A 25,994-nucleotide genomic window follows, 5' to 3' on the forward strand; every position below is an offset into this window, starting at 1 on the left:
CTTTTCCTGTTATCTTGGCATGAAATGCCTGTTTTGCTATCTTTCTTCTCCTATTCTGTTTATGTGACTATACTATGTCACATAGTATTACCTTAATTAAGCCACCCAAAATGTTTTTTGGCATTTCACTGAAGAATGGAAAACTGGTATTAGTCATCATCTTCATCAATTTTCTGATATGCATCTTCAAGGGGGGGGGGATGTTCAGGCTACTGTATGACAGCATTGTACGATTAAGTTTATTATATTGCTACTCTCCTATCAATTTTCCTTCAAATTAGTCTATTACTTGTCAGCACTCCAATACTTTTGTATTTAACATTTTGTTCTTCTAAGCCACTTCTGACTGAATCAGTCCACCTGGATCTTGGTCTTCCTTTGGATCTTTTCCTGTTATCTTGGCATGAAATGCCTGTTTTGCTATCTTTCTTCTCCTATTCTGTTTATGTGACTATACTATGTCAGATTGCCCTGCTGACACATTCTTGAATACAATGTTGAGTTCCTAATGTGTTTATTTTTAATATGATTATGCCATTGATGCCACTAGCTCAGGCCATAGTTTTTCTGAGAACTCTCATATCTGTGGTCTCTAATCTCTGATCAAGCTCTTTATTTTTAACCCAAAACATTTCTCTGTCTGGTGGGATTCACTTCCTACTCTGCTGTTTAGATCTCCAACAAGTGCCACTTTTTCTATGTTCTTTGTCTGCTGCTTCTCTAGTGACTTGAAAAATTTCTTCATTCCTTCCTTAGAATCTTCTGGGGGGGAGGGGAAATACATAATACTATTTCTTTGTCCATTTTGAAGATTGTCCACATAACTTTTCTTGATTGGAAAACAGTTTCAAGTAGTTGATCTTCATGTTTGGTGTTGAATGCTATTGCTACTACTGCTTCCTTTCCTTGATCATTATTGCTCAAATTAACATCCTGTACTTATTAATTAGTAAGATCTTTTCAGTTGGTAAAAGTCAAATAACTGCAATAAAAGATAAGAATGGAACTACAATAAGGAATCAAGAACAAATCCTAAGCAGACTAGAAGAATTTTATAAAGAACTCTATAGTGATCCTTCAATAGATAAATCAAATATAAAAAAAACTCTTCCCTATCACATGTGGAATTCATCCCCCATTCATTTCTGATGAAATAAAACAAGCATTAAAACAAATGGAAAATATCCTGGTGAAGACCTAATTCACATAGACTTAATTAAATGGGGAGGAAACATCATAATTCACCATGTCACAAACTTACTAAATCTATGCCTAGAAGAGGGAGAAGATACCAGAAAACTGGAAAAATGCTACACTGATACTGTTTCTTAAAAAAGGAGACAAAGAAGTAAAGAACTATAGACCAATTAGTATTCTCTCTAATCTGTACAAAGTTCTCACAAAAGTAATAACAAACTGGTTAACCCCTCTTCCAGACTCAAATCAACCAGCAGAACAAGCAGGATTTCATAAAGGCTTTAACACAATTGATCATATTCATGCAGTAAAACAAATAATAGAAAAAGCCGAAAGAATACCAATTGACTCTCTGTTTAGTCTTCATTGATAATGGCTACTCCTTCTTTTCCTTGATTGTCATTGCCTGAATATAACATTTTGTATTTATTGCTCAGAAAGATCTCACCAGTTTTTGTCTTTTTTGTTTCAGTCATCCCTATTATGTCAATCTGGTACTTATCTAATTCCTCAGCTAGCGCCATTTCTTTGCCATTCAGGCTTCTTATGTTGATAGTACTGATCTTTAACTCTGGTGATGTTGAGTTGGGGTGTGTTTTCAGATTTGTTCCAGTAGCTGACTTTTTGGTGTTTGCCCAGGTTCCCTGGCGAAAACAACTGGGGCCTTGTTTAACCGAGTGACGTCCCAGCTGGCATGAAATTTTGTCATGGTGTACCATCATTTTGTATTTTGGTCGGCTAAATCCCAAATTGCTAGCCCGTCCTCGTTTGTTCAGTATTCAAGTAGATACCCAACAGGGTGCACCACGAGAAGGTGTGGATTGGACATTTGGTCAGAAGCCCTGGTCAGTTCTCCACATTCCTTTAAAGGCTATGTGGAGGTCTCCTCTCAGTTATATAGCTTTGACCTTTAAGCACCCCCTCAAGCATGGCCTCAAGCTAGGAGATTAAATTCATTCTCTGTCAAGGGACAATTAGACTAACATCTTCCTTATTATGAGGCAGTTGTTGTTTGAGGTTTTCAAATTAGATGTTGAAATGATGTATAAGTCTATGATATGCAGGACTTCTGCATTTCTTAAAAATATTTATAATTAGTTTAACAATTCTTGTTTGAGGATATTGGATAGTTCAGATTCTAGATTGGAAATTCCTAGGATTACTTGAGCAAATTCTGCTTTTGAATTCATAAGTTGACTGTGTAAGAGAGTTACTAGCTCTTAGGTAAACATTATACTCTTCTGTAGACTTAATGGTTTGTTTGGTCCTAGAAAAAGTAGGAATCATGTTAATTTTTGCATTTTTTTTTTAAGAAACTGATACTCTAGCCAGTAGCATACCATGTTGAAAATATAATTTCCCAAGTTTGTTGGTCTTCTTAGCTATACAATAGATCTTCTTAGCTAAGGAAATACATCACCGAATAGCATGTGGCTGGATGAACTGGAGGAAGATGAGCGGGGTCCTGTGCGACAAGAGAGTGAGTTGTAAGAGGAAAGGAAAGCTGTATAAGATCAGACGTGGCCTATAACAAAGGCACAGGAGAGGAATATGGAGATAGCGGAGATGCGGATGTTGAGATGGATGAGTGGGGTGACAAAGGAGGACAGGATAAGGAATAACTACATCAGAGGGACGGTTAAGGTGGGACCAATTGGCAAGAAGATACAAGAAAGTAGGCTGAGGTGGTTCAGACATGTAGAGAGGAAGGGTGAGGAGTATGTTGGTAAACGAGTGGAGTATATGGAGTTGGAGGGAAGGAGGAAAAGCAGCAGGCCCAAGCTCAGGTGGAGGGATAAGGTGCCAGAGGATCTTAGGGAGAAAGGATGGAGTCCGAAGGACGCCCTGGACTGGAGAACTTGAAGAGGAAGGTTAAAGATTGGTGCGCCGACCCTGTTTAACATGGGATAAGGCATAGTGAAAGAAGAAGAAGAAGTTGGTCTTCTTAGCTATATATTCCCTATCAGGAATGAAATCCTGATGAACAGATAACTCTATAGCATCCATAAAAAGTACAGTAAAAACACACACACACACATGCACTGTAAAAATAAATAACCAAATCACAGAATCAGATTCACTATAAAAATAGAATTAAATGGAACTTGATCTTTCTTCATGTCCTCTTAGAAAGATAGCTCCATATTTACTTCTATCTACCACATAAGCTTACTTTCTCTAGCTGTTATATTCAAACATCAATGCATCACGGCTGACTAAAAATGCCTGCAGTTAAGCGCCTGCATAGTATTCCTAATTTGACTCTCTTTAACAACAAGTTAATCCATCATCAAACAAACCTCCCCTCTCAATGAAACATGAAAATAATTTTTTTTGGGGGGGGGGGGAAGGACTGCACTCTTCTCTTAATTCCACAACAAGAGATGATTCCCATAAGTATCAATCCCATATATTATAAAGGTATTTCTGAATGCATTGCTCATTTTCTAAAGCAATTTTGTCTTGCAACCACTTTCAAGCCTATCAATGAGATCAGCTCTCTGTTACCTTTTCCAAAAGATAAAGTAGAGCCCTTATTGCTACCTAGAGTATATCTTTTTCCTTGTAATTGCAATTTGTTTTACTTGGGACAAACAGCCAATTCATCATAAAATGAATTCAGAATGCAATTTTTATACCAAACTTATAAAACATCATATCTGGCTTTGCTGAACATGAAATTAAACATAGTACATAATCAGTACACAGAAGAAACCAAAAATTCAAACTTTTCAGAGAAAGTGCTGGGGTGCTTCACCACATTAATTTTGGTGTTACACTCTCTGTGCCCAAAATTTGGGAAATTGTTAAATTTCCCAAATTTAACAATTACTTATAACGTGTTACTTATTTTTTTTTTTAATATAATCCCCCCCCCCCTCTCTCTCTCACACACACACCTATATCATATCCTAATAACATAATGAAGAAAGTTTTTTTCACTTGTTTGCAAATTAAACTTGCCAAGCAATTATATTCTTGTTTTATTTTTATCCAAGTGTAAGCAAACAAAGTTTGCACATGAAGTATATTCACAACTAGGCTACTTGTATCTAGAGGCCAATGACATCACATTAACTGCTTTTGTATCCCATAATACAAAGCAAACACCCTTTTGGGCATGTATAATGAATGCTATGCATTATGGGGAAAGGGCCACTACCCAGACTCGTTTCGAACTTTATTGAAGCCTCATCAGTGGGAGCCACACCCAGAAGAGATACCAAAGTTGATTTAATGTTGAAATCATATATTTTCCAATATAGAAGTAGCAAAGAAAGGCATATCACTCTTATTATACAAGTAGCCTAGTTGCAGTGGTGCACTCAGGATTTAATCTTGGAGGGGGCCGAGTTGAGTAGACATTTTGCGAATACACACTACACATCGCATACGACCTATAACTGAGCATCTGCAGCGATCGCTAATTCATAAGTAGCACACAACATAAATAAAAAAATGAATTTTAATTAAATTTTCTAGTGTTTTTTCCTTTTCTTTGGGGGTGCCCAGGCCCCTGCCCCCCCCCCCCCTGGGTGCGCCACTGCCTAGTTGTGAATGTACTTCATGCACAAAGGTTATTTGCTTATACTTGGATAAAAGAAGAATATAATTTCTAAGAGCTTACTTTGTGCTCTCATGACTGCATGTAAAAAGATAGGATTTTTCATGTGCTGTTTGCAGATTATTTTTGAATTTCCCATTATTCATTTTCTAACAGTGATGATGGTTTAAGACAGTGCTTCCCAAACTTATTGATATAAAGGCCCCCCCCCTTTGGAAAAATTAAAATATTTTGCGGCCCCCATGGAAAAAAAAAGTCATAATACAGACATTATTATAATATTTATTGTATTTATATTCAATACAATTTATATTCAAGATTTTGCATTCATAAGTTTTTTTTGTGCTTCTTATCAATACTTTGAATGAAACTTATATGAATAAGCATATATTTACTAATATTCATTAAGTGCCGAAATATGCAGGAAGCAAAATTTGTGAACCAACACCAATGTGTGATTTTTTTCCATTAAAATATAAAAAATAACAAAAAAGAAATAATAAATAATAAAAATTAAATACGTTTATTTTAAGATTAAAAAAATCTACTTAGTCTTAAAACATTTTAAATTTGTTTTCATTATTTCACGGGGCCCACCCAACTAAACATTCGGGCCCCAAGGGGGCTGCGGCCCACAGTTTGGGAAGCACTGGTTTAAGATACTTAAACAACTGAAATATATGTGTAATTAATTTTAATTTATTGAACATTTTTATTGTGCATACATGTTTGTTTTGTTGTTTTTACTATACTGATTTAGCATTGTCAACAAATAATGATATATTCTCCTTACCATCAGTTATTTCGTTATCATTAATACAAATTAAACAGCAGCAACAGCTGCCAAGGTAGTCTTATGACATTGTACTTTCTCATTGATTAATTTTCTTGATTAATCTCATTCATCTCTTGTCATCTACATTATGTTTATACCCATTTGCTCCAGCATATGTACTCTATGCAGTATCCTGTCAAGTGCCTTTACATAGTCTGTTAATTTCATTTAAATTTCTACATAGCTGTAAGTAATTTAACAAATATGATCTTTCAGAATGTGGAAAAAAAAGATGCAATAGTTCCTTTTGAATCCAAACAACATGAACCAAGTGATAATCTTGACTGTGTGTGTGTGTGTGAGAGAGAGAGAGGTTTTTACAGAGGAGTATTACCATGGAAACTGATTGAACTCATATCCCATGACTAAATACAAAATAAATACTGTTTGTTCTCTGCTGCTGTTAAAATAAAATATTCTTTACAAGCTACACACACTGAAAGTGAAATTTTGTTGTAAAGACAAGCACAAGTGTCAGAAGACTTCACAGTGCAAAGCTATTACATATTGTAGTAGAGTAGCATAGTCTAGTAACTAAAATCTTAGCATCGTTTAGGAAAAAGATATACACAAAAATTAATATTGATGCAGGATGTTAGGTAATATTTTCCATAATGGCAATAAACATAAAGCCATCAGATGTGTTCATGTTTTGACAATTTGATAATTCTTCACAATTTTTCTCTATGCATAAGAAACAGGAGGAATAAATAATCAATGCATTTAGCAAACAAATGATTTTGGAGTTGCAGATTATGATGTCATGCACTTTCAACTTCAGTTTGCTGTTGTAGTCTTTTAAACTTCATCATCATCTTCTTTCCTTCATGTATTAGGCCTAGTGGCCTGTTACGGGGCTATCCTTAACCCTTCTAAGCTGTACCCGTCCTGAGGATAAGGTGGCTAGCCCTATGACTCCCGGTGTGTCCTATGTCTGTAGATGCGTGTGTTCACGGGGGTCAATTTGCCTGCTTGCAGGAGGAAAAATCCCAGATAAACTGGGAAGAAAAACCCTGCAGTCCATGCCCAAGACCGGCTAACTTGGCTATGTCTGAGAAAGATCCTTAAACTCCTCACGTCGGCGACGAGAATCGAACCCAGGACCTTCCTTTCCCAGGCATATGGTTGCGAAGTGCATAGCCACTCGGCTAACCATGCTGACACCTTCATCTGTAACAGTGAATTCGAAGTGGTATTGCTGCTATGGGATTTTGGTTGTGATTTTTTTTTTTTTTTTTTTTTTGTAGTTTATATCATCAAGTATCATCCATTTTTTATTATAATTGTTACTGTTGTTATCATTTATTATATTTATTTTTATAATATATTTATTTATTTATTATAGGGATTGACATAACATCTACTGTACATAGTTTTGCAGCAATAGTGCACATTAAATCTTAAAAACATATGATTTTTTTGAATGTATTTAAATATATGTCATATTTTGAAATAGGGATTTCATAGATATTCCACAGATGCTCAGTGGCATGTTCCCCATTTTGAGAAAATGTTGTATGATCAGGGTCAGCTGGTTGTGTCATACCTGGATGCTTATCAGGTATCGAGAGATGAAATTTTTGCTGATGTAGCTCGTGACATTTTGAAATATGTTGCAAGAGATTTGAGTGACAAAGTAAGATTCAAACTTTGATAAATAATTTATATAATAAGTTTAATTTTTAAAAATTTCTATGAAGTTTTTTTTTTTTTTACTTGAATTTTCAAGTAAAATTTTTTTTCTCCACCCTCTAAAGGGAGGAGAGAAAGCGATTCTTAACAAGATAATTTCCAGGGAACCAATTTTTCATTATTGAAAGTAAGCACATTTGGGCACTAGAAAGAATAAATCTTTGTGGTATGAATCAATTAGTAGCTTCAAATCCTACTGAATTGTAGGATTTGAAACTACTAATTGGTTTACTAGCTGATTTATTTATCTAACCCATTCAAGAATGATCTGAAGAAATCTTCTGTTATAAAAGCATTCTCATATTACCCTTTTCCTATCTGTCAATCACACATTGTGGATTATGCTTAAACTCGAAGTCAGCAATTAGAACTGAAGGCTATACTAGAGGGAGGTTGTTTGATTTTAATATACAAGGGTGGTCTGACAAGTTCTCGGCCTAACAATGAAAAAACAAATTTATAATTTCAAAATTATTTTTATTTTTCAACATAATCTCCCTTAAGACTAATATATTTATTCCAGCGCCATTATCCTTTCCCTGTAGTGGTTCTCAGTAAGATCTGCAAAATACCCCTCTACAGCTGCAATTACCTCTTGATTCGAAGAAAAACACTTAGTTTTTCCAAGAGTTTTAGTTTTGGGAAGAGATAGAAGTCAGAGGGAACGAAATCTGGGGAATATGTGGATGTTCTACCAATTCATCATCAAATTCCTGCCATGTACCCTCAAGGGGTGTACAGGATATGATAGTACTACATGAAAAAAATTACATCATTACTAACTTCCTATCTACAATTTTCCTCCAAATCAGTCTGTTACTTGTCAAGACTCCAACATTATCAGATCTTATATTTCTATCATCTAAGGCACTTTGTACCGTATCAATCCACCTATATCTTGGTCTTCCTCTGGGTCGTTTTCCTGCCAACCTGGCAGAGAACATTTGTTTTGCTAATCTTCCCTCACCCATTCTGTTTAAGTGACCACATCACCTGAGATTAGCTCTGCTAACGCATTCCTGGATGCTGACAATGTCAAGTTCTTTCCTAATATCCTTGTTTTTAATATGATATTGCCATTGATGCCATCTGTTCACACCTCTAATCTTTCTCAGGACTCTCATATCTGCAGTCTCTAGTCTTTGAAGTGTTTTACTTCTGACCCAGCTCTCAGATCTACGAGTTAAAACTGGTTTGAACACTGTCATGTTTGAATGCAGCTAATTTCTCTCTTATTCCATATCAATTTATTCAATTGACTTCCTACCATACCATCTTTGTTGATTCTGTTGTCTATTTCCATATTTAATTTAAAATCTTCACTAAAAATTGTGCCTAAGTAGCTGAAATGTTTTACTTGTTCTGTTGGTTCTCTATTCACAATGTAGTTAATATTTTCAGCGCGTCTGCATATTTTCATTGTCTTTGTCTTGTTATTGCTGACCTTCATACCATATCTATTATAACAGTTATTTACTTTAGTCAGGGATTCTTGGAAACTTGTAGCGGATTTATTTAGAAGTATAACATCATCTACATAAAACAAAGGGCTGAGATTAACACATCCAATTTTGATATCAGGTTTAATACCACTTTCCTTCATAATGTGATCCATATAGATAATGAATAACTGAGAGGATAATGTACATCCTTGTCTGACACCAGATTTAACATTAAACGACCTTCCTGTACTTCAATTCTAACTGCTGACTTACAACTCAAATAAAGACTAAGTATTGCTTGATATAATGTCCCATTGACACCATATAACTGTAGTATTTTGAATAGCTTCTCTCTTGGCATCTTGTCATATGCCTTTTCCAGATCTACAGAACTAAATACAGATCTTTGTTATATTCCCATGATTTTAGGTATTTCATTACTGAATGTTCCTGGTAAGGAACTCTCAGTAATGAAATTCCTCTGTAATTCTGACATTCAGTTTTATTTCACTTTTTATATATGAGTACTATGAGAGCTCTACTCCATCTGGAATTCGTCTCTCTGTCCAGGCCTCCTGAACTATGCAGTGCAGCCACTGTAAGACTTTTATGCCTCCATACTTGAGCATTTCTGGTTGAATGTCATCTACTCCTGCTGCTTTTCCACATTTCAGACTTTTGATGGCTTTTTCTACTTCAAGTATGGATATGTATTCCTGACTGCATGTGTGGTCAGTGTTTTTTACCAGTGTCATCATAGTGGTAAAAAAACCACTGTGATGACATCACTGCTTGTTTCATTTAGCAATTTGTCAAAGTAATTACTCCATACTTCAAGGATATCTTTTTCTCCTGTTTTCATGTCACCTTTATCATCTCTAACTCCTTTTAAAGCACTATTTTCTCTATTCCTAAGCTTCTTCAACAACCTCCAGAATATCTTGCCACCTTCTTGATATTTATTTTCTATGTTCTTGCCAAAGTCCTCCCAATTCATAGTGCAGATTCCTTAATTTTCCTATTTCCAAAACACCTTTGTGGGCACGTGCATTGTCCTGATGAAAGATGATTTTTTTCCCTGCAAACCGGGTCTTTTCTCACCGATTTTTTTCGTCTAAAATAACCAATTCTCTGGATAAAAGATCGGAATAATATTCCCAGGTTATTGTTTTACCCTTTTCAAGATAATTAATAAATAAAATGCCTTTAGCATCCCAAAACACCGATGCCATGACCTTTCCTGCTGATGGAACCAACTTTGTCTTCTTCAGCCCTGAACAACAGGCTTCTGTTCATTGTTTTGACTACTGTTTGGATTCTGGTGTGTAATAGTGAATCCAAGTCTTATCCATAATAATAAATCGACACACAAAATCGGTTTTATTCTTGTTAAAATGCTGCACTGTTCAGAAGTTTTCATGCAAGTGTGTTTTTGATCTGCTGTGAACAAGCGCGACCATTTTCCCAAATCTCTAATTTTTTCTGCATATCTAAAAAATATTTCTATTCTTTCACTACTATCACCTGAGAAAGAAGGTATTACAAAGGTTAATTAATTAACTTAAAAATTTCTCGTCTTTAATTGAAGAAACTTCACTACTAGAATTATTATCACCTGTAGTCATTTTACTTGAGTCAAGATATATTTTCTGGAGTCTAAAATAAAGTTAAATCACAACCAGCCATGTAAGTCGACTGCGCCATTTGTTTAGAGAAGAGATTATTAATCGCCATTGATTATGAGATTATCTCTATTAAGATAGTTTTTTATTCTGAGTGTTTATTATTATTTACACAAGTGTTCAATCCCAATTGGTGCAACGACTTTTAACTGTTTCTTTTAGAATCCAGAAAATCACTGATTCAAAAACAAAAATACAAAAAATATACTCATTTAACCCTGTGGAGGTCGTAGTTGATCTGATAGATACAAACAAATTGTTTATATAAATATTCTTACACATATCCAGTGTATAGCTTGGAGGTCATGAATAGCTAGGCATGCATATATTATGAGTGATATTCCACACTGTTTATGTTGTCAGTTTTAGTTTAACACGTGTTATGTAAAGGTTTGTGATATTTCATAGTAAATTGTATCTGAGAGATACCGCGACCTCCGATGTCAGTGTAGTATTGGTTTATTTTTATTTTTTATTTTTTTATTTACTGTTGAAAATGGCTGGAAAAATATGTCGATTAGATAATCCATCAGATGTTGAAGAGATTGAGTGATTTTATTACTTGAGTCCGATGATGAGAATAATAGAGTCGAATGCGAAAGTAATAGTGATATTTGATAGTAAATTGTATCTGAGAGATACCGTGAACTCCGATGTCAGTAAAGTATTGGTTTAGTTGTTGTTTTTTCTTTGTTTCTTTGTTCAATAATTTTTAGATTGTAACCGAAAATAAATAAACCATGTATTATATTTGCAATGGTTTTTTTTTTAAGTTTTATAGCATTTTAGCACATACTAGTAATGAATGCTTCTCTTAGATACACGCGACCTATGCTGCAATTTTTTTCGACTGCAATCTCCGCACGGTTAATAAAACTAAAACAATATATACACTTCAGAATAAAATTACATAACTACAAAATATTGGATTCAAGGCCTTATAAATTAAATCTACACTAGAGATTTTCTTATCCATAAATATTAAAATCACCTATTCTCTGACTCATTCTATTACTGGATTGTATAACATATAATTAATCATGTCTACAGATTAAACACCTTGTTTTCACAATAACAGAACGTTCATAGTCAGTTTCTTTGTTAAGGCCTTTTTCTGAAAATATAAAAATTTTCTCCTTCTTTTCCATGGGGTCCTTTCTTATCACCCTTATGTAGTATACATATGATTCCTCACAGAAGTATAAATACTCTTACTTCTTGCAGTTCAGTTTGACGCACAATTTACTAATTTTTGTACTGGAGAAAAATTTTCTTCTACTACTTCAAAAACAACATATCTAAGTTGAGCTAATTCTAGTAGAAATAAAAAATATATCTGGTGTCCTTAAGACAGATGAAACTTTCCAATCAGCATTTCCTCGAACATTCCTGTAGAGCAGTGGTCTCCAAACTTTTCGCCACATTGGGTACTTCAGCACTGTTCAGCGGGCCGTAGTAAAAAAAAAAAACTCTAGAACTAGATATATGAGTTTTATTGAAAGCAGATAAAAACTGATTACAGAGTATGCGAGATTAATATATTATAGTATATCAATTTGTTATAGGTTTGTTGTTTTTTAATTGGCTTACTCATTTTGGGGCAAAATTTTTAAACACGAGGAAGCAACGTATGGTGCATGCCAACAACAACAACGTGAAGTAATGACACATCCCGCAAGCACGCGGTTGCGGGATGTGTCACAAATTGAATAAGAATTCAATTTGTGAACCAGTAACAATACATTAGTTTCAACTAATGCATTAATTAGTTGATCACCCTCTTCTGGATCAGTCACGCTCACACAATCTGCATTCATTAGAGTTCTTCTTCTTCTTGTAATTATTATTATTCAGAGAGACCTCCAGGGAGTCAGGAACTCATTGAGGGATGCCATACAATCAGCACCAGTTGTCATACTTGTTCTTGAATTCATTCACTCTACTTGCACACACAACATCCAATGGCAGTCCATTCCAATCATGTACTATTCTATGAGAAAAAAATTGAAAATTGTAAAGAAAAAATTGTAAAGGCCTTGTAAAGAGACAAAATGACTTCCTTATCTTTACATGTCATTTACATGTACCCTTGAATCTCAACTTCCTGTCTACTAAAACTCTAAGATCCCTAGCTTCATTAGGTATCCCACCAATATAATACAACATTGGATATCTAATCACACTAAAGTGCATGACTACATTTATTAACACTGAAATGACATTGATTTTCACTTTCCTACAATTCCAGCCTATTCAAATCATTTTGCAAGTACTGCATATCAGCAGCACTCCTGATTACCCTACCTATCTTTGCATCATCAGCAAATAGCTGTATGTCATATATGTCAAATCCTTCCCAATGTCATTAATGTACAGACTGAATAACAATGGACGAAGGACTGACTGATCCTTGCAGCACACCACTGGTAACCTTTAATCTTGCAGTTCACACCCCCCCCCCCACATATGACTTTGATATCCGTCAAAGTCATATATATGGGAGAGGAGTCAGCCATCCTCTTATCCATGCCAATAGTTTATAATTCAATCCCATATTCTCCAATTTATGGAACAGTGTTCTATGTTGTATTCTGTCAAAAGCCTTAGCAAAATCCAAAAGTATCATGGTGTATCCCCTTGTCTAGTTCAGTGATAACATTATTTTATAATAACTGTGGTTATACATTTCCCGTAGGTGACGTGAAGAGCTGAAAGATCTTCCTCGGCCATAGCCAAGTTAGCCGGTCTTGGGCGAGTAGGGTCCCCCCCCCAGTTTATCCTCGGGTTTTTCATCCTGCAAAGCAGGCAAACCGGCCTTGAGAACTCAACACTACGGACACAGGATACACCGGGGCATAGGGCTGACCACCTTATCCTGTGAACGGTTTGAGGTATGATGATTAATAAACCCTCGACACCACAAGGTAAAAGAGGTAAAAGGAAGATGAGACTGTTCAAAATACCTCTATTTATTTTTATTCTAGCTTTTATTATTCGTTCATTCCATAATTTATAATATTTTAACTGTTTAGAAAGGGAATTATGAATCTAAATCATAACACCTTCTTGTGCTCTTTGGTTTCTGTTGACTCCACTATATATTACATTAAAATTTTCAGTTCTCATGGTTCCTTTTAATTCCTTTTTTTTTGTTTCGGTGATTACTGCTAATTTGAAAATTTCTTTCGTTTAATATTTGATCTAATTCTATTTCTTTATATGCTATTCCTCATTCCTCTTACATTCCAGTTTCCTATATGTATTATATTTTGTTATTTTCATTTTCATTTTACCTTTTCCATTCCAGGGTCATTTTCCATAAATTCATTTAGATTATCTTTCTCTATTAGCTTCAAAGTAGATTTACGTTCTCCATGTCAGGTTACTAGCCTGGCAATGGATAGTCCAGTGGTAGGGCTGCTACCTTAAGGCTTCTGAACTAGCCTTCTTCCAAATTTAAACCTATAGGAGGAATAAGGGTATGTTGAAGGGGAAAGAGTAGATTTTAGAGGGGACATAGATATAGACCAGAAATGGAAAGACCCTATAGCCCTTGAGTACTCTGCATAAGGGTCATAAAATATGAAGAATTGGCTGCTAAGGCTTTATAGGAAAGATTGAAGTGAGTAGATCTTCCTCAAAGTAGAAGAAAAAGAAGAGGATAAATCCAGCTAGGAGACCATGGGAGTGTCACTTCCCTTACAATCAAAATGATTGCCCCTTATGGCCCTGTTGGGTCCACGAGTCCTTATTCAGTATATTTGGACCGCCCACCAGATATGGTGGGCTCCCCCCCTATCCATTACCCAGAGTACGTGCTCTCTAGAGGGGAATCATGCAAGATAGTTCTCAAAATATAATTTTAATATACGTATCTGAGAGATAGATTAGACATAAAATGTCATAAATAGATGAAAGACTGGAGACCACAGCTATGAAAGTTGAAGAAATTTAAATTGACAGATGGCATCAATGTCAGAACAAGAATTAAATGGAAGGATTACTGGAAAAGGATACTAAGCAGTTAGTCATACTGCCTAACTGCTTAGTATCCTTTTCCAGTAATCCTTCCATTTGTTTGTTTGCACACATCTTATTAGCATTATTTCTACAAAACATACATAAAATTTTCTGTTTTTTAGAAATTGAATTGGATAGCGATAACAATCTGATTTGCTCTAAAAATTTAATTCTCTGTTTACTTAATGGAAATGCCACAAATTATTTTGAAAATTAAAAATAAATAGCTTTTCATTTCAAGTTGCAATCTTTGACTTGAAAAATTTGGAACTTTCCTTTTTTTTCCCAGTTGTTTGAGCTGCTACTTTAATATTTTTTATGCTTCTTCACAATCCATTACTTCTATTTTGTATTAGCACATATACTTTCCTGATTATCATTATCCACATTTCACAGAATTTCATTATTTTTAGCTTATATATATTTAAGATACCTTTCCTATAGTCACCATTGCTAATAGGAAAGATTAAAATTAGCACTGCTTTTAGAAATCTGCTCCTTCATGTATCAGCTCATTTGGATCACACTACATATTACTTTTTATATTTACTTTGAAAATTTAAAACAAGTGTAATTTTATTCCACTTGTTTATAAATAGCTTATGTATATTAACATGTTAATATTAAAATTACGGAATTTATTTGAATAATTTTTCTTTAGAATGGTGGATTCTATAGTGCTGAAGATGCAGATTCTCTTCCTACTTTTGAAGATGCTCAAAAAAGAGAAGGTGCATTTTGTGTATGGCTGGAAAGTGAAATTAGAGATCATTTGAATATGTCAGTACATGATGACACTGGTATAACCTTGGCTGATATCTTTTGTAAGCATTACCATGCCCGGCCATCTGGTAATGTGGACCCATATCAGGTAAAGATGTAAAGAGTATTGCAAAGATAAAGATATATTTATTCATTTTATATTTTATGATGTGAGAATAATTAAAGAATAAAGTTGTATTTAATATTTAATATATTAGCTCTTAAAAAGTGAAACTTCTTGAGAGTTTGAAATATTAATACAGTGCAACTTGACATTATTTCTTTTTCTTTTTCGACTATACTATGAAAAATTTATTTTCTTTTAAGTAAACATATTTTCTTCTATGATCAATATGATTTTTATCCCATAAAATTAGTTTATAAGGAGAAATACATTGTGTTTATTTGGCCGTAATAATATGAAAAAAAAAAAAATTATAACTGACTAGTTTTGCTGCAGATACTTGTGACTTTGTCTGGATTATGATAAAAAAACAAATAAAAAAATACAATAAAAGTCTAACATGAACTATAACATCACTAAAATACAGAGCATATAGGAACTATGACTGGCATGGGTTAGCTATTGTTCTGTGATGTGTTTGAGATTTGAGATAGTGCTGAAAAGTTAGTCTGACATGCAGAAAGAGGTCATGAACAATTTTCCAATATCACACAGGATCATTTCTTGGTTCTTATTGAGTGTGCCTTGTGAATGGATGACCATAATAGATTATTGTATGTTGCGAGAAGTTGTTGTCCTCTATGAAAGGCATCGAGCTCTTATCCCAATTGAGTGTTATGATGGATATGGGAGAAGTGACAAGCTAGTCCCGAGCTGTATTCTCCTTGTTATTAACATCTCCAATATGTTCTTTCTGTCTAATTTCCAAACTTCTAGATGTCTGCTCTATGTTCTTGTGGCCTTTCTTACATAGGACAGATGACCATAATAGACTATCTAAAAGTTTGGAAATTAGCCAGAAAGCTACTACCTCTCATTCTTTTGCAGTCTAGCTGCAAATTCTCTATCGTTCCATCTACCTCTGTCTCTGGAACAACCTTCCAAAGACAGGTAGATGGAATGATAGAGGATCATCTCATCCAACGATCCACTTCCTCCGCTGGCCCACCCTGGAGTATACTGTATTCATTGCACCTGTAATTTTCCCTATATAGGGGGAAACAGGATGCACAATTCCTATCAGAAAAAAGGGAACATAAACAGCACATTAAATTTAATAACTATGGTAAAGCTGGCCTTTCTAATCTTGCTCTCAATACTTTACATAGAATTGACTGGAAAAGCATCTATTGTTTACATAACACTAAAACGTAGTATGGATAAATTGTTGATAAATTCTTATCAACCACACTAATCTTAACAATAATAGTGGTCTAAAAATCTTAAGAATATGGAAGGCACATAATTCTAGCCTTCCTGCCTAAGAGTTAATTATAAATAGTTAATTATAAATAAATGGGTAATCCAGGATCTTAAATCTAATATAACAATTCTCGCGTTAAATTAGGACGTCACTTTTGTTGCACACCTGGTCACCAGTGCAGAGTCTCTGGCCCATGTAAAAAAAAAAATTAAAAAATATTTTAAAAATTATTAATTATTAATTAAACCTAGCTTATCCTAGCCAGCATACAAAATACATATTATGTTACAAATAACCATCATGCTTTGGAGCTATACAAAAATTCAGTGCCTTCAAACTAATCACTGACATGATTAATTAATCTTAATTCTTTTCTATACTTTTGCTTGATTTTAATGCTATCATCAGTTTAAATTTTGCTCATTAATTTCTTGTATTTTCACCCATATGCCAAATAAATAAAAAATCTGTTGAAAAATTTATTTTAGATTTTTTTTTTTATTTCAAACAGCAATTATCATTTACTGGCAATATTTTATTGAATTTAAAAAATGAATTTCTAATAAATGCTGTAGGAAATCATTGTCTTAAATGTCATCATCAGGTTCATGATATGTATCCTCAGGAGGAGGAATGTACAAGATATTATGATAGTACTAATAAAAACATTGCATCATTCCTCCAGTTTAATCTGTTATTCTGCTAGGACTCTGATATTGTCAGATCTTATATTTGGTCTTGTAAGTCATTTCTTACTGTATTAATCTACCATCTTGGTTTTATTTTGAGCCTTTTTCTTGCTGTCCTGGCAGTAAATATTTTCTTTTATTCTGTTTCAGTGTTCATACCACCTGAGATTAGCTCTGCTCAGACATTATTGAATGCTAACAATGTCATTTTTCTTCCTAATGCCCTCATTCTTAACATGATTCTACCATTGATGCCATCTATTCAATCCCTAATCTTTATCAGAATTTTCACATTTGTGGTCTCCAGTCTTTGACCAAGTGTTTTATTTCTAATCTATTTCTCAGATCCACAAATTAAAATTGGTTTGAACACTGTCTTGTATATAGCTAATTTATTGTTTGGGCTAATTTTTCTCTTATTCCGTATACATTTATTCAGTTGATGCCCACCTTTTGCTTATTTTGTTGCCTATTTCCATGTTTAATTTTCCACCTTTACTAAGAATTGTGTCTACATGGCAAAAATATTTTACTACTTCTGTAGGCTCTCCAGTGAGATAGCAGGTTATTTTATATTTTTGTTTGCACTGTTTCTGCTTGTTTTCATAGTCTTTCTTTTTTATTATTATTATTATTATTATTAAGAGAGACTTACAGGGAGTTATGGACTAGCTATCATACTTATTCTTGAAATGGACTGAACTCACAACATTCAGTGTTGTGAGTTCAGTCCATTCCAGTCATGTGCCACCCAATGAGAGAAAAATCTAACCCTTCTTAGTGGTGTTCATTCTCAGCTTCCAAGGATGCTCTCTTGTCCTTTCCTCACCCTCCATAAATTGAAAAATTCCATCAACCGAAATCCTCTGTGACCCTTTCAGAAGTTTGTAAGTCTCAATCATATCACCCCTCTTTTTCCTGTTTGCTAGTGTCTGCAGTCTACGAATTCTCAATCTGTCTTCATAATCAGTATTCCACAATACAGTACCTTCATACTCTGTCTTTCCACTATATCGGATTAACAACGGAAACCAGTAGACCTGACTTGCGCACAATAGTCCAAATGAAGTCTTATCATGGCCATATAAAGAGGCAAATTGACATCCTTATCTTTACATGTTAACGTTCATATCAGCATGCATTGCAATTATCTTTTCAGTTGTAATTGCAGTCTTTGCTACATGGCCTCTAAACTTGAACTTTCTATCTACTAACACTTCAGAATCTGTAGCCTCATCAGTTTCTTATAGCATAATCCTACCAATATAATACGACATTGGATATCTAATCATGCTGAAGTGAATGACTTTACATTTACTGACATTGAACTGAAATCCATTTTCTCATGCCCACAATTCCAGCCTATTCAAATCATTCTGCAAGTACTACATATCAGCAGCATTCCTGATTACCCTACCTATCTTTGCATCATCAGCAAATAGCTCTTTGTTGCTTATCATATCCTTTCCAATGTCATTAATGTACAGATTGAATAACAGTGGATCAACTTGTACACCGCTGGTTACCTTAAATCTTGCATAATCACATCCCCTGTATACCACTTTTTGATATCTGTCAGTCAGCTATCCTCTTATCCATGCTAATATTCTATAGTCCAAACCCATATTCTCTAATTTATGTAACAGTCTACCATGCTGTATTCTGTCAAAAGCCTTCGCAAAATCCAAAAGTATCATGGTGTATCCATTCCCCTTGTCTAGTTCAGTGGTAACATTTTTATAGAATGTGCGCAAATTGCTAAAACATGACTTTCCCTTGCTAAACTCGTGCTTTTTATTGCAAAGTATAGATTCACTGTCAACCCATTTCTGAATGCCAGCCCTAACCAATTTTTCCAAAATCTTCAACACCACTCATGAGATATTAATTGGTCGATAGTTGGATTCATTGCTTTTGCACCACCCTTGTGCAATGGAATTACCATACATTCTTTCCATTCCTGCAGAATTTCCCCTGTTCTGTGACTCATAATAAACAGCCTGGTTAAAAGAATAGCTAGTTAAGCTGAAGACTCTTTTATCAAGCGTGCTGATATCCCATCAGTCCCTTTGCTGAATTCTTATTCAGTTTGTGCAACAGCTCTAATACCTTGTTCTCATACACCTGAGTTTCTTCATCCATTGAAGAGGTAGCAGTGAGCGCAGTGTTTCATATACCAGGTTGATAGCTTTTAACAAAATGGGTACTTATTACTTGAACAACCTCTTTTGCATCTGTAATCTTCAAACCATCTGCATTCAGTAGAGTTATTCTTTCATATTAATTCTTTCTTTTACTTGCAGCATATCGAGTGAATTCTTGTGGGTTGTCTTTAGTACTCAGAGCTAGTTTCTTTTCATACTCAGGCTTTGCTTTCGTACAACAGTTGTGACTATTCTAGCCTGCTGCTTATAATTTTCATAATGAACATTATCCTTATGCACACAGTATTCCTTCCACATCATCCTTTGCTTTCAAATCGCTTGCTTAGTAAGATTACACATCCATTCGACTACTGCTACCTTATTTATGCTTCGAACTCTTGCGACACATTCTGATATCGCATCAATTAAATATTGTTTATATGCTCCCCATGCACTGCTGATATTCTTCGTATCCAGCAACTGATCCCATTCCACTGAACTCAGTATACTCCTCAGTTGGTCATAATTTCCTGCTCAAGTTCATGCTGAACTACAATTATTTTGTAGTTCAGCATATAACCTTTTCTGAATGGAACATTCATAAATTTAGTCACTTCCCAAGTGAGATCACATCTTTAACTGAAATGCCCTCTGACACTATAATCAAATCTAACACTCTTTGACTTCGAGTTCCTTCTGTCACATGCTGCTTGAGGAAGTTGTCCTGCAACAGCTCAGTAAATTTGTCAATCAATCAATATTTGGTTAATTAAATTTTGATAATTAAAGTCTCCAATTATGATTACTCTTTTTGTGCTCATCTTTTCTATTTGGTGATGCATTTCTTCATCACTAGCAACTGACCCACCAGGTCTGTAACAACACCCCACTAATTGATTGATCTTGTTAGATTTCACCTCACACCAGATGGCTTCAAAGTCACTGCCACACGAAATACTGCAATCATAGGTCTCAACTCTAACTGGATTCAAGTCATCCGATATCCTTAGCAGCATGCTCCCTCCTCTCCTATCCTCTCTATCTTTCCTAAAAGTACTGTTCCCTTTACACTCGATACCAGTTAGTATGTCTGATTCTGATAGCCAGGTCTCACTAATGCCTACAATCTGAGGTCCCAACATATTGACCTACCCTTTTGTGTCTGATTCTGATGCTCCTAGCATTCTTGCACAGACATAATAATCTACCTGTTTTTTTTTTTTTTTTTTTTTCATTCCTGATTTATTTATACCAAATTTATTACAGCAGTTATTGTTTAGTTAGGGAATCCTGCATACTTTTACTGGATTTATTTAGGAGTATAATATTATCTGCATACAGTACAGAGCTGAGATTAACATTTCCAATTTTGATATCCAGTTTACTTTCCTTAATAATGTGATCTTATGACAAAATTGAGTAGATCCTTAATTTTTACTTTGAGAAATGCATTTCTTTCTTATTAAAAGTTTTCTTCAGCAACAATTGCCAAGATTAGAGTTTCATTTCTATTTTATATGAATGAGTGTTCATGTAACATGCCTCATTGTACTAGTCCCTGATGAGGAATTGAACTGGCTATCCTTCAGTTAGTTATAGTAATAAAACCATATTAAGACCAGAATGATCTAAGGCATTTTAGATAGACTATTATTAATCGTGTTTTAATGGTATTACACAACACCAAAACAATAAAACAAAATAAGATATTTATTAACTAGCTAATATTTTTCTGGATTTTTAGCTATGATCTTCACAACTACATGTCACAATAGACAAGTGACGGGAAGCATACAAAGCAATTCAAGTTTCAGTGGACAAAAGACTTATAGTTATAACATGGTACCCTCTAATCTTGTTAGTTAGTTTTTGCATTTGTGGAATTAGTTGATCAACTCCTGTCAAACAGTTGTAAAAACTTCTGCAAATCGATTAATTCAAGCTTTTTCAGCTTTCTTCTTCATTAATTTCATAATCTAAATGTAGTTTTATTTATTTATTTATCTCCTTTAACAATAATGTTCTAAACACAGGATCCACATGATGAACTGAAAAATCAAAATGTTCTGATCATTCGTGGAGATGAAGAAGAAACAACACAGTTTTTTGGAATTACCAAAGAAGCTGTAAAGACTGCTCTTGAAAAGGCAAGAGAAATCTTATATGAAGTGCGCCAAAAAAGGCCAAAACCACATCTTGATGATAAATTTGTTTCATCATGGAATGGTAAGGAAATTCACAGTAAATTTTTAATGAAGTTTGAGCATTAAATAAACCTTCAAATGCTTAATTAGCTTGATGTTTTATAAACTGTGATTGTAACTTAGTAAAGTTAACAGAGTAATGTGCAGAACAGAGGTAAAAAATTGATAAATGAATGAAATGAAATATAAAACTGAAATGATAAATAGAAAATGATATGAGCAATAGAAATAGTGGTAAGTCAAACATGACTCAGGAAAATGCAAAATAGTAAAATATAAAAATATTGGTAAAGAAAAATAGATCGACTTCTCACAATGCTTTATTATGGCCATTATGCTAACACCGTCTACATCTGCATTAACAACAGTTATTGTCAAGAATCTTTTCATTAACAGTAATCCATGTTTTCAGCTTTACCTAAGCCTAGGAAAAGCTTTAATGCTATTTTTTTTTTTTAAATTTAACAATAAGTAACCTGGAAATCCAATTTCCAAGTATTTAGATCCAACTACTGTATATTATGGATTATCAGGTTCATCTGAACTGGATAACTGAAATGTGTAATATGGGTGATTCAATATAACAAACACCATTATAACAGATTTATTCACTATAACAAATTGCGGAAAACAAGCCCTAAAGAAATATAACATTTACTGTATGTGTGTATTTATTTATTAGGAATTAAAGATGTTCAAAATTGTAATTAGTAGCTTAAATTAAAGAGGCTAAGAAATCATATTCTTGTTTAATCCTTTATCCAAGTATAAGCAAACAATAAAATTTGCACGTGAATGATTTTCATGACTGGGCTAGCGTCTTCATGACTAGGCTAGCTTTATCCAAGTGTAGGCTTTGTTTGCTTACACTTGGATAAAGGATTAAACAAGATTACAATTTCTTGGCTTCTTTAATTTAATTTGTAACCAAGTGAAAAACTTTCAACATGTAGTTAGTACCGTTTTTAGTGTACAGTATTACTTATGTGACTATACAGGTTTTGAATGTTCTGATCTTGACCCTATGTTTTCCATAAGCCCTGCTATTTTTATTGCATGAAATTCTATAACACTGATTTTTAGAAACCTTCTTCTTCTTCTCTTCTGTCTAAGACGAGTTGAGTCTTCTCTCGAGCAGGATCTTCTAGTCTTCTCTATTCCTTGCTGTTCGAAAAAGTTCCTTATATGTTCTGCATCCCGAGATATTCTTTATTAATTTCAGCCAGGTAATTCTTGGTCTTCTGGGTCTTCTTTTTTCAGTTGGAAAAGTATTGATTAAGACGTTAGGAAGTCTGTCTGCATCCATGCGTACAGTGTGGCCAGACCATCTCAGTTGTTGTTTTCTAATTTTTTCTATTATTGACTTTTTATACAATAATTCTTGTCTGACTGTGATGTTTGTTTTCTCTTCTATCCAACTTGTTCTATTTATTTTTCTTAAGCATTTCAAATGCCAGCAGTTTTTCTCCTCTCTTTTTTTAACTGTCCATTCTTCTGCTCCATAGATGACTGTTGGTATAATTATTGCTTCATATAATTTGATTTTGGCTTGCTTAGATATCTTGTTTGTTTTCCATATTTTCTGTAATTTTCCCATGGTGGTCCATCCTATCGCTATTCTCTGTTTGATTGTTTTGAGTTCATCTATTGTTTCTGTTAGTTTTGATCCAAGGTATATGAAGTTGTCTACTTGTTCTATTTGTTCTCCGTTTAGGGTGGCTGAGATGGTAGTTAACGTTCCTCCCTATTTTCATCACTTTTGTCTTTTGTATGTTTATTGTCATGTCATATGTTTTACAGGTTTCGTTTAGCTTGTTTATCAACTTTTGTAGTTCATTTGGGATTCTTGCAATAAGGATGAGATCATCCGCATATTTGATATTATTTATGTTTAAACCATTGACATTGATTCCAGGCTTATTGTCTGTTGCCTTCTTTACAACTTCTTCTAGATATATATTGAATAGGCATGGGGGATAATGGGCATCCTTGCATTACTCCTTTTTGGATCTCTATGGGTTCTGTTGTGAGTGTGTCCGTTTTAATTATAGCATTTGTCTTAGAGTAATATTTTATCAGAAACTGTATTATATATTTGTCTATTGCTTTTTTGTAGTAGAATTTTAAGAAGGATTTCTCTGTTGATGCTATCGAAAGCTTGTTTAAAGTTCACAAAACAACAATATAGTTCTTTATGGTCTTCCCAGCTGAACTCTGCTAGTTGGTACAATGTGAAAATTTGGTCTATTGTTGAATAGTTTCCTCGGAAACCAGCTTGTTCTATGCCTATCATTTCTTCATAGGTGTTTTTTAATCTATTTTGTATAATTCTTACGAATATTTTATAGGTGTGGGAGAGTAAATTGATTGGTCTGTAATTTCTGCAGTCTCTTTTGTCTCCTTTCTTGTATATTGGGATGATCTTTCCAGTTCTCCAGTCATCTGGGATCTCTCCTGTTTGTAGTATTTTATTGAATAGGGTTGTTTAATATTCTATTGATATGCTGCCTCCATATGACCACAGTTCAGTCGGGATAGTACCAATGCCTGGTGCTTTATGTTTTTCATCTGTTTTATTTCATATCTAACTTCTTCTTGTAAAATTTTTGGATGGTCATTATTTTCTTCTATTTCTTCAATATTTCTGGTTTCAGTCATCTTGTTGTTTATCATTGTTACTGCTTTTGCTGAGAAGTCCTTTGTAATTTCTCTTACAGTATCATGGAAGACTTTTAGGTTGTTTTGTTGGTATGCTTCTTGGCATTTCTTAGCTTTTTCCTTCTAACCATTTTTCTTTGGCTTTTCTGCATAAGTTATCAACTTTATTTTTTAGTGCTCTGTATTGTTTTGTTGGTTTACAATCTTGGCCTCTCTTTTCTCTTCTATTGTAGCATCGATTTCTTGGGTTATCCACTGTTTGTTTATTTTGGGTTTGGTACCTAGAGTGTCTTTTGCAATTGATAACAGTTTCTTTTCCTTCTACCCAGTATTTTCTGCTGTTCTGGAAGATGGAGGGTTTTAATTTCAAGCACATCTTTTCTAAAAATTGACTTCTGCTTGAGCTATCTTTTAGTTTTGATAGGTTGTTGTTTTCTTCTTTTCTGATATTGTTTTTCCTGTTGAATTTTATCTTCACTTTGGCAGTTAATATTTCGTGGTCAGTGTCGAAATCAAAACTTCTTAATGTTCATACATTATTTACTGATCTTTTCCATTGTTTGTTTATGATGATATAGTTTATGCCGTTCTTTATATTACCATCTGGGGATGTCCATGTATATTTATTATTAGGGCATTGATAGAAAAATGTGTTTGTAATCATTAGATCATTTGCTTTACAGAAGAGGAGTAATTGTTCTCCTCTGTCGTTAAGCTCTCCGTATCCAAATTTCCCCATCACATCTTTTTTTGTCTGCTGTGAATTGTCCTATTTTAGCATTAAAATCAACCATCACTATCATGAGTTCTCTATTTTTGGGATTATCTATTTCCTGTTGTAGTTCTTCATAGAAATTTTCTATTTCATCCTCTGAATGGTTACTATTTGGATTATTTTAATTGTTTGACCTTTTTCTTTTGCTTGAAGTTTGGCTGTGATTATTCTAAGAGACACTGGTTTTATTTCAATTACTGAGTATGTGTTTCTTTTCAATTAGATTTTTAGAAACACATAGCACATTATAGGAAAAATGACTGTATTTATAAGCTGATGTTTCGCCAGTGTAAGCTAGCACTTGGACAATACACAGCCAACAAAGATGGAATGAAATGATCTCAAGAAACAGGACAACCACATGAATGGGGGGTTGACAGTAGCACTTTTGTTATTAATGCTGATAGGCAATATGCAAAATCTGTGCACAATCATCAGTTCTGCTGCATTTAACTGGGTTTTGTAGAACTTGTGCTGATTCCAGGAATAGTCTTATCTAAACATGAAAAAAAAAAACATTGGAAAGTCTTGCTTTATGCAGAATTTTAAGCAACAACACCTCTGTACACATCATAAGCTTTCATTGTGATATAAGATAGATATGCTTATTACATTTTTGCACTGTGGAAAGTTCAGTAACTGAGTTCCAAGAATTTATCAACATGAATATTATTCACCTCAAGATATAGTTTGCATTAGACATTGAAAACAAGGTTATCTCATTTTTTGGAGCCTCATCCTTTTTCATCAAAAAAAGAAGAAAAAAAAAATCTAAACTAGACAAGAAATTATGTTCTTGTTTTCATCCTTAATTTATCCAAACATGGGGAAAGAGAGAGAGAAAAAAAAAACGGTTTGATGTGAAGTATCTTCATGATTAGGCTACTGTATATATTCAAGCTAATGACTTGACATCAGTATCTCATAATGTACAACACTCC

The 25,994-nt window shown here is 34.1% G+C and overlaps 1 protein-coding gene across 2 annotated transcripts in view; it reads left to right on the forward strand.

Moving 5' to 3' along the window:
* LOC150097359 (spermatogenesis-associated protein 20) overlaps nt 1-25,994 on the forward strand; it is a 158,516-nt gene that overhangs the window by 73,050 nt on the left and 59,472 nt on the right. For both annotated transcript variants that reach the window (XM_090407484.1, XM_090407485.1), the window contains exons 8-10: nt 7,054-7,233; nt 15,095-15,304; nt 21,450-21,642. In XM_090407484.1, coding sequence (XP_090263610.1) covers nt 7,054-7,233; nt 15,095-15,304; nt 21,450-21,642 — 583 coding nt within the window. The remainder of the gene's footprint in view (nt 1-7,053; nt 7,234-15,094; nt 15,305-21,449; nt 21,643-25,994) is intronic.

The sequence above is a fragment of the Typopeltis vanoorti genome, chromosome 17 (genome assembly GCF_054136105.1).
Source record: "Typopeltis vanoorti isolate ZY-2024b chromosome 17, IOZ_Tvanoo_1.0, whole genome shotgun sequence".
Classification (NCBI taxonomy): domain Eukaryota; kingdom Metazoa; phylum Arthropoda; class Arachnida; order Uropygi; family Thelyphonidae; genus Typopeltis; species Typopeltis vanoorti.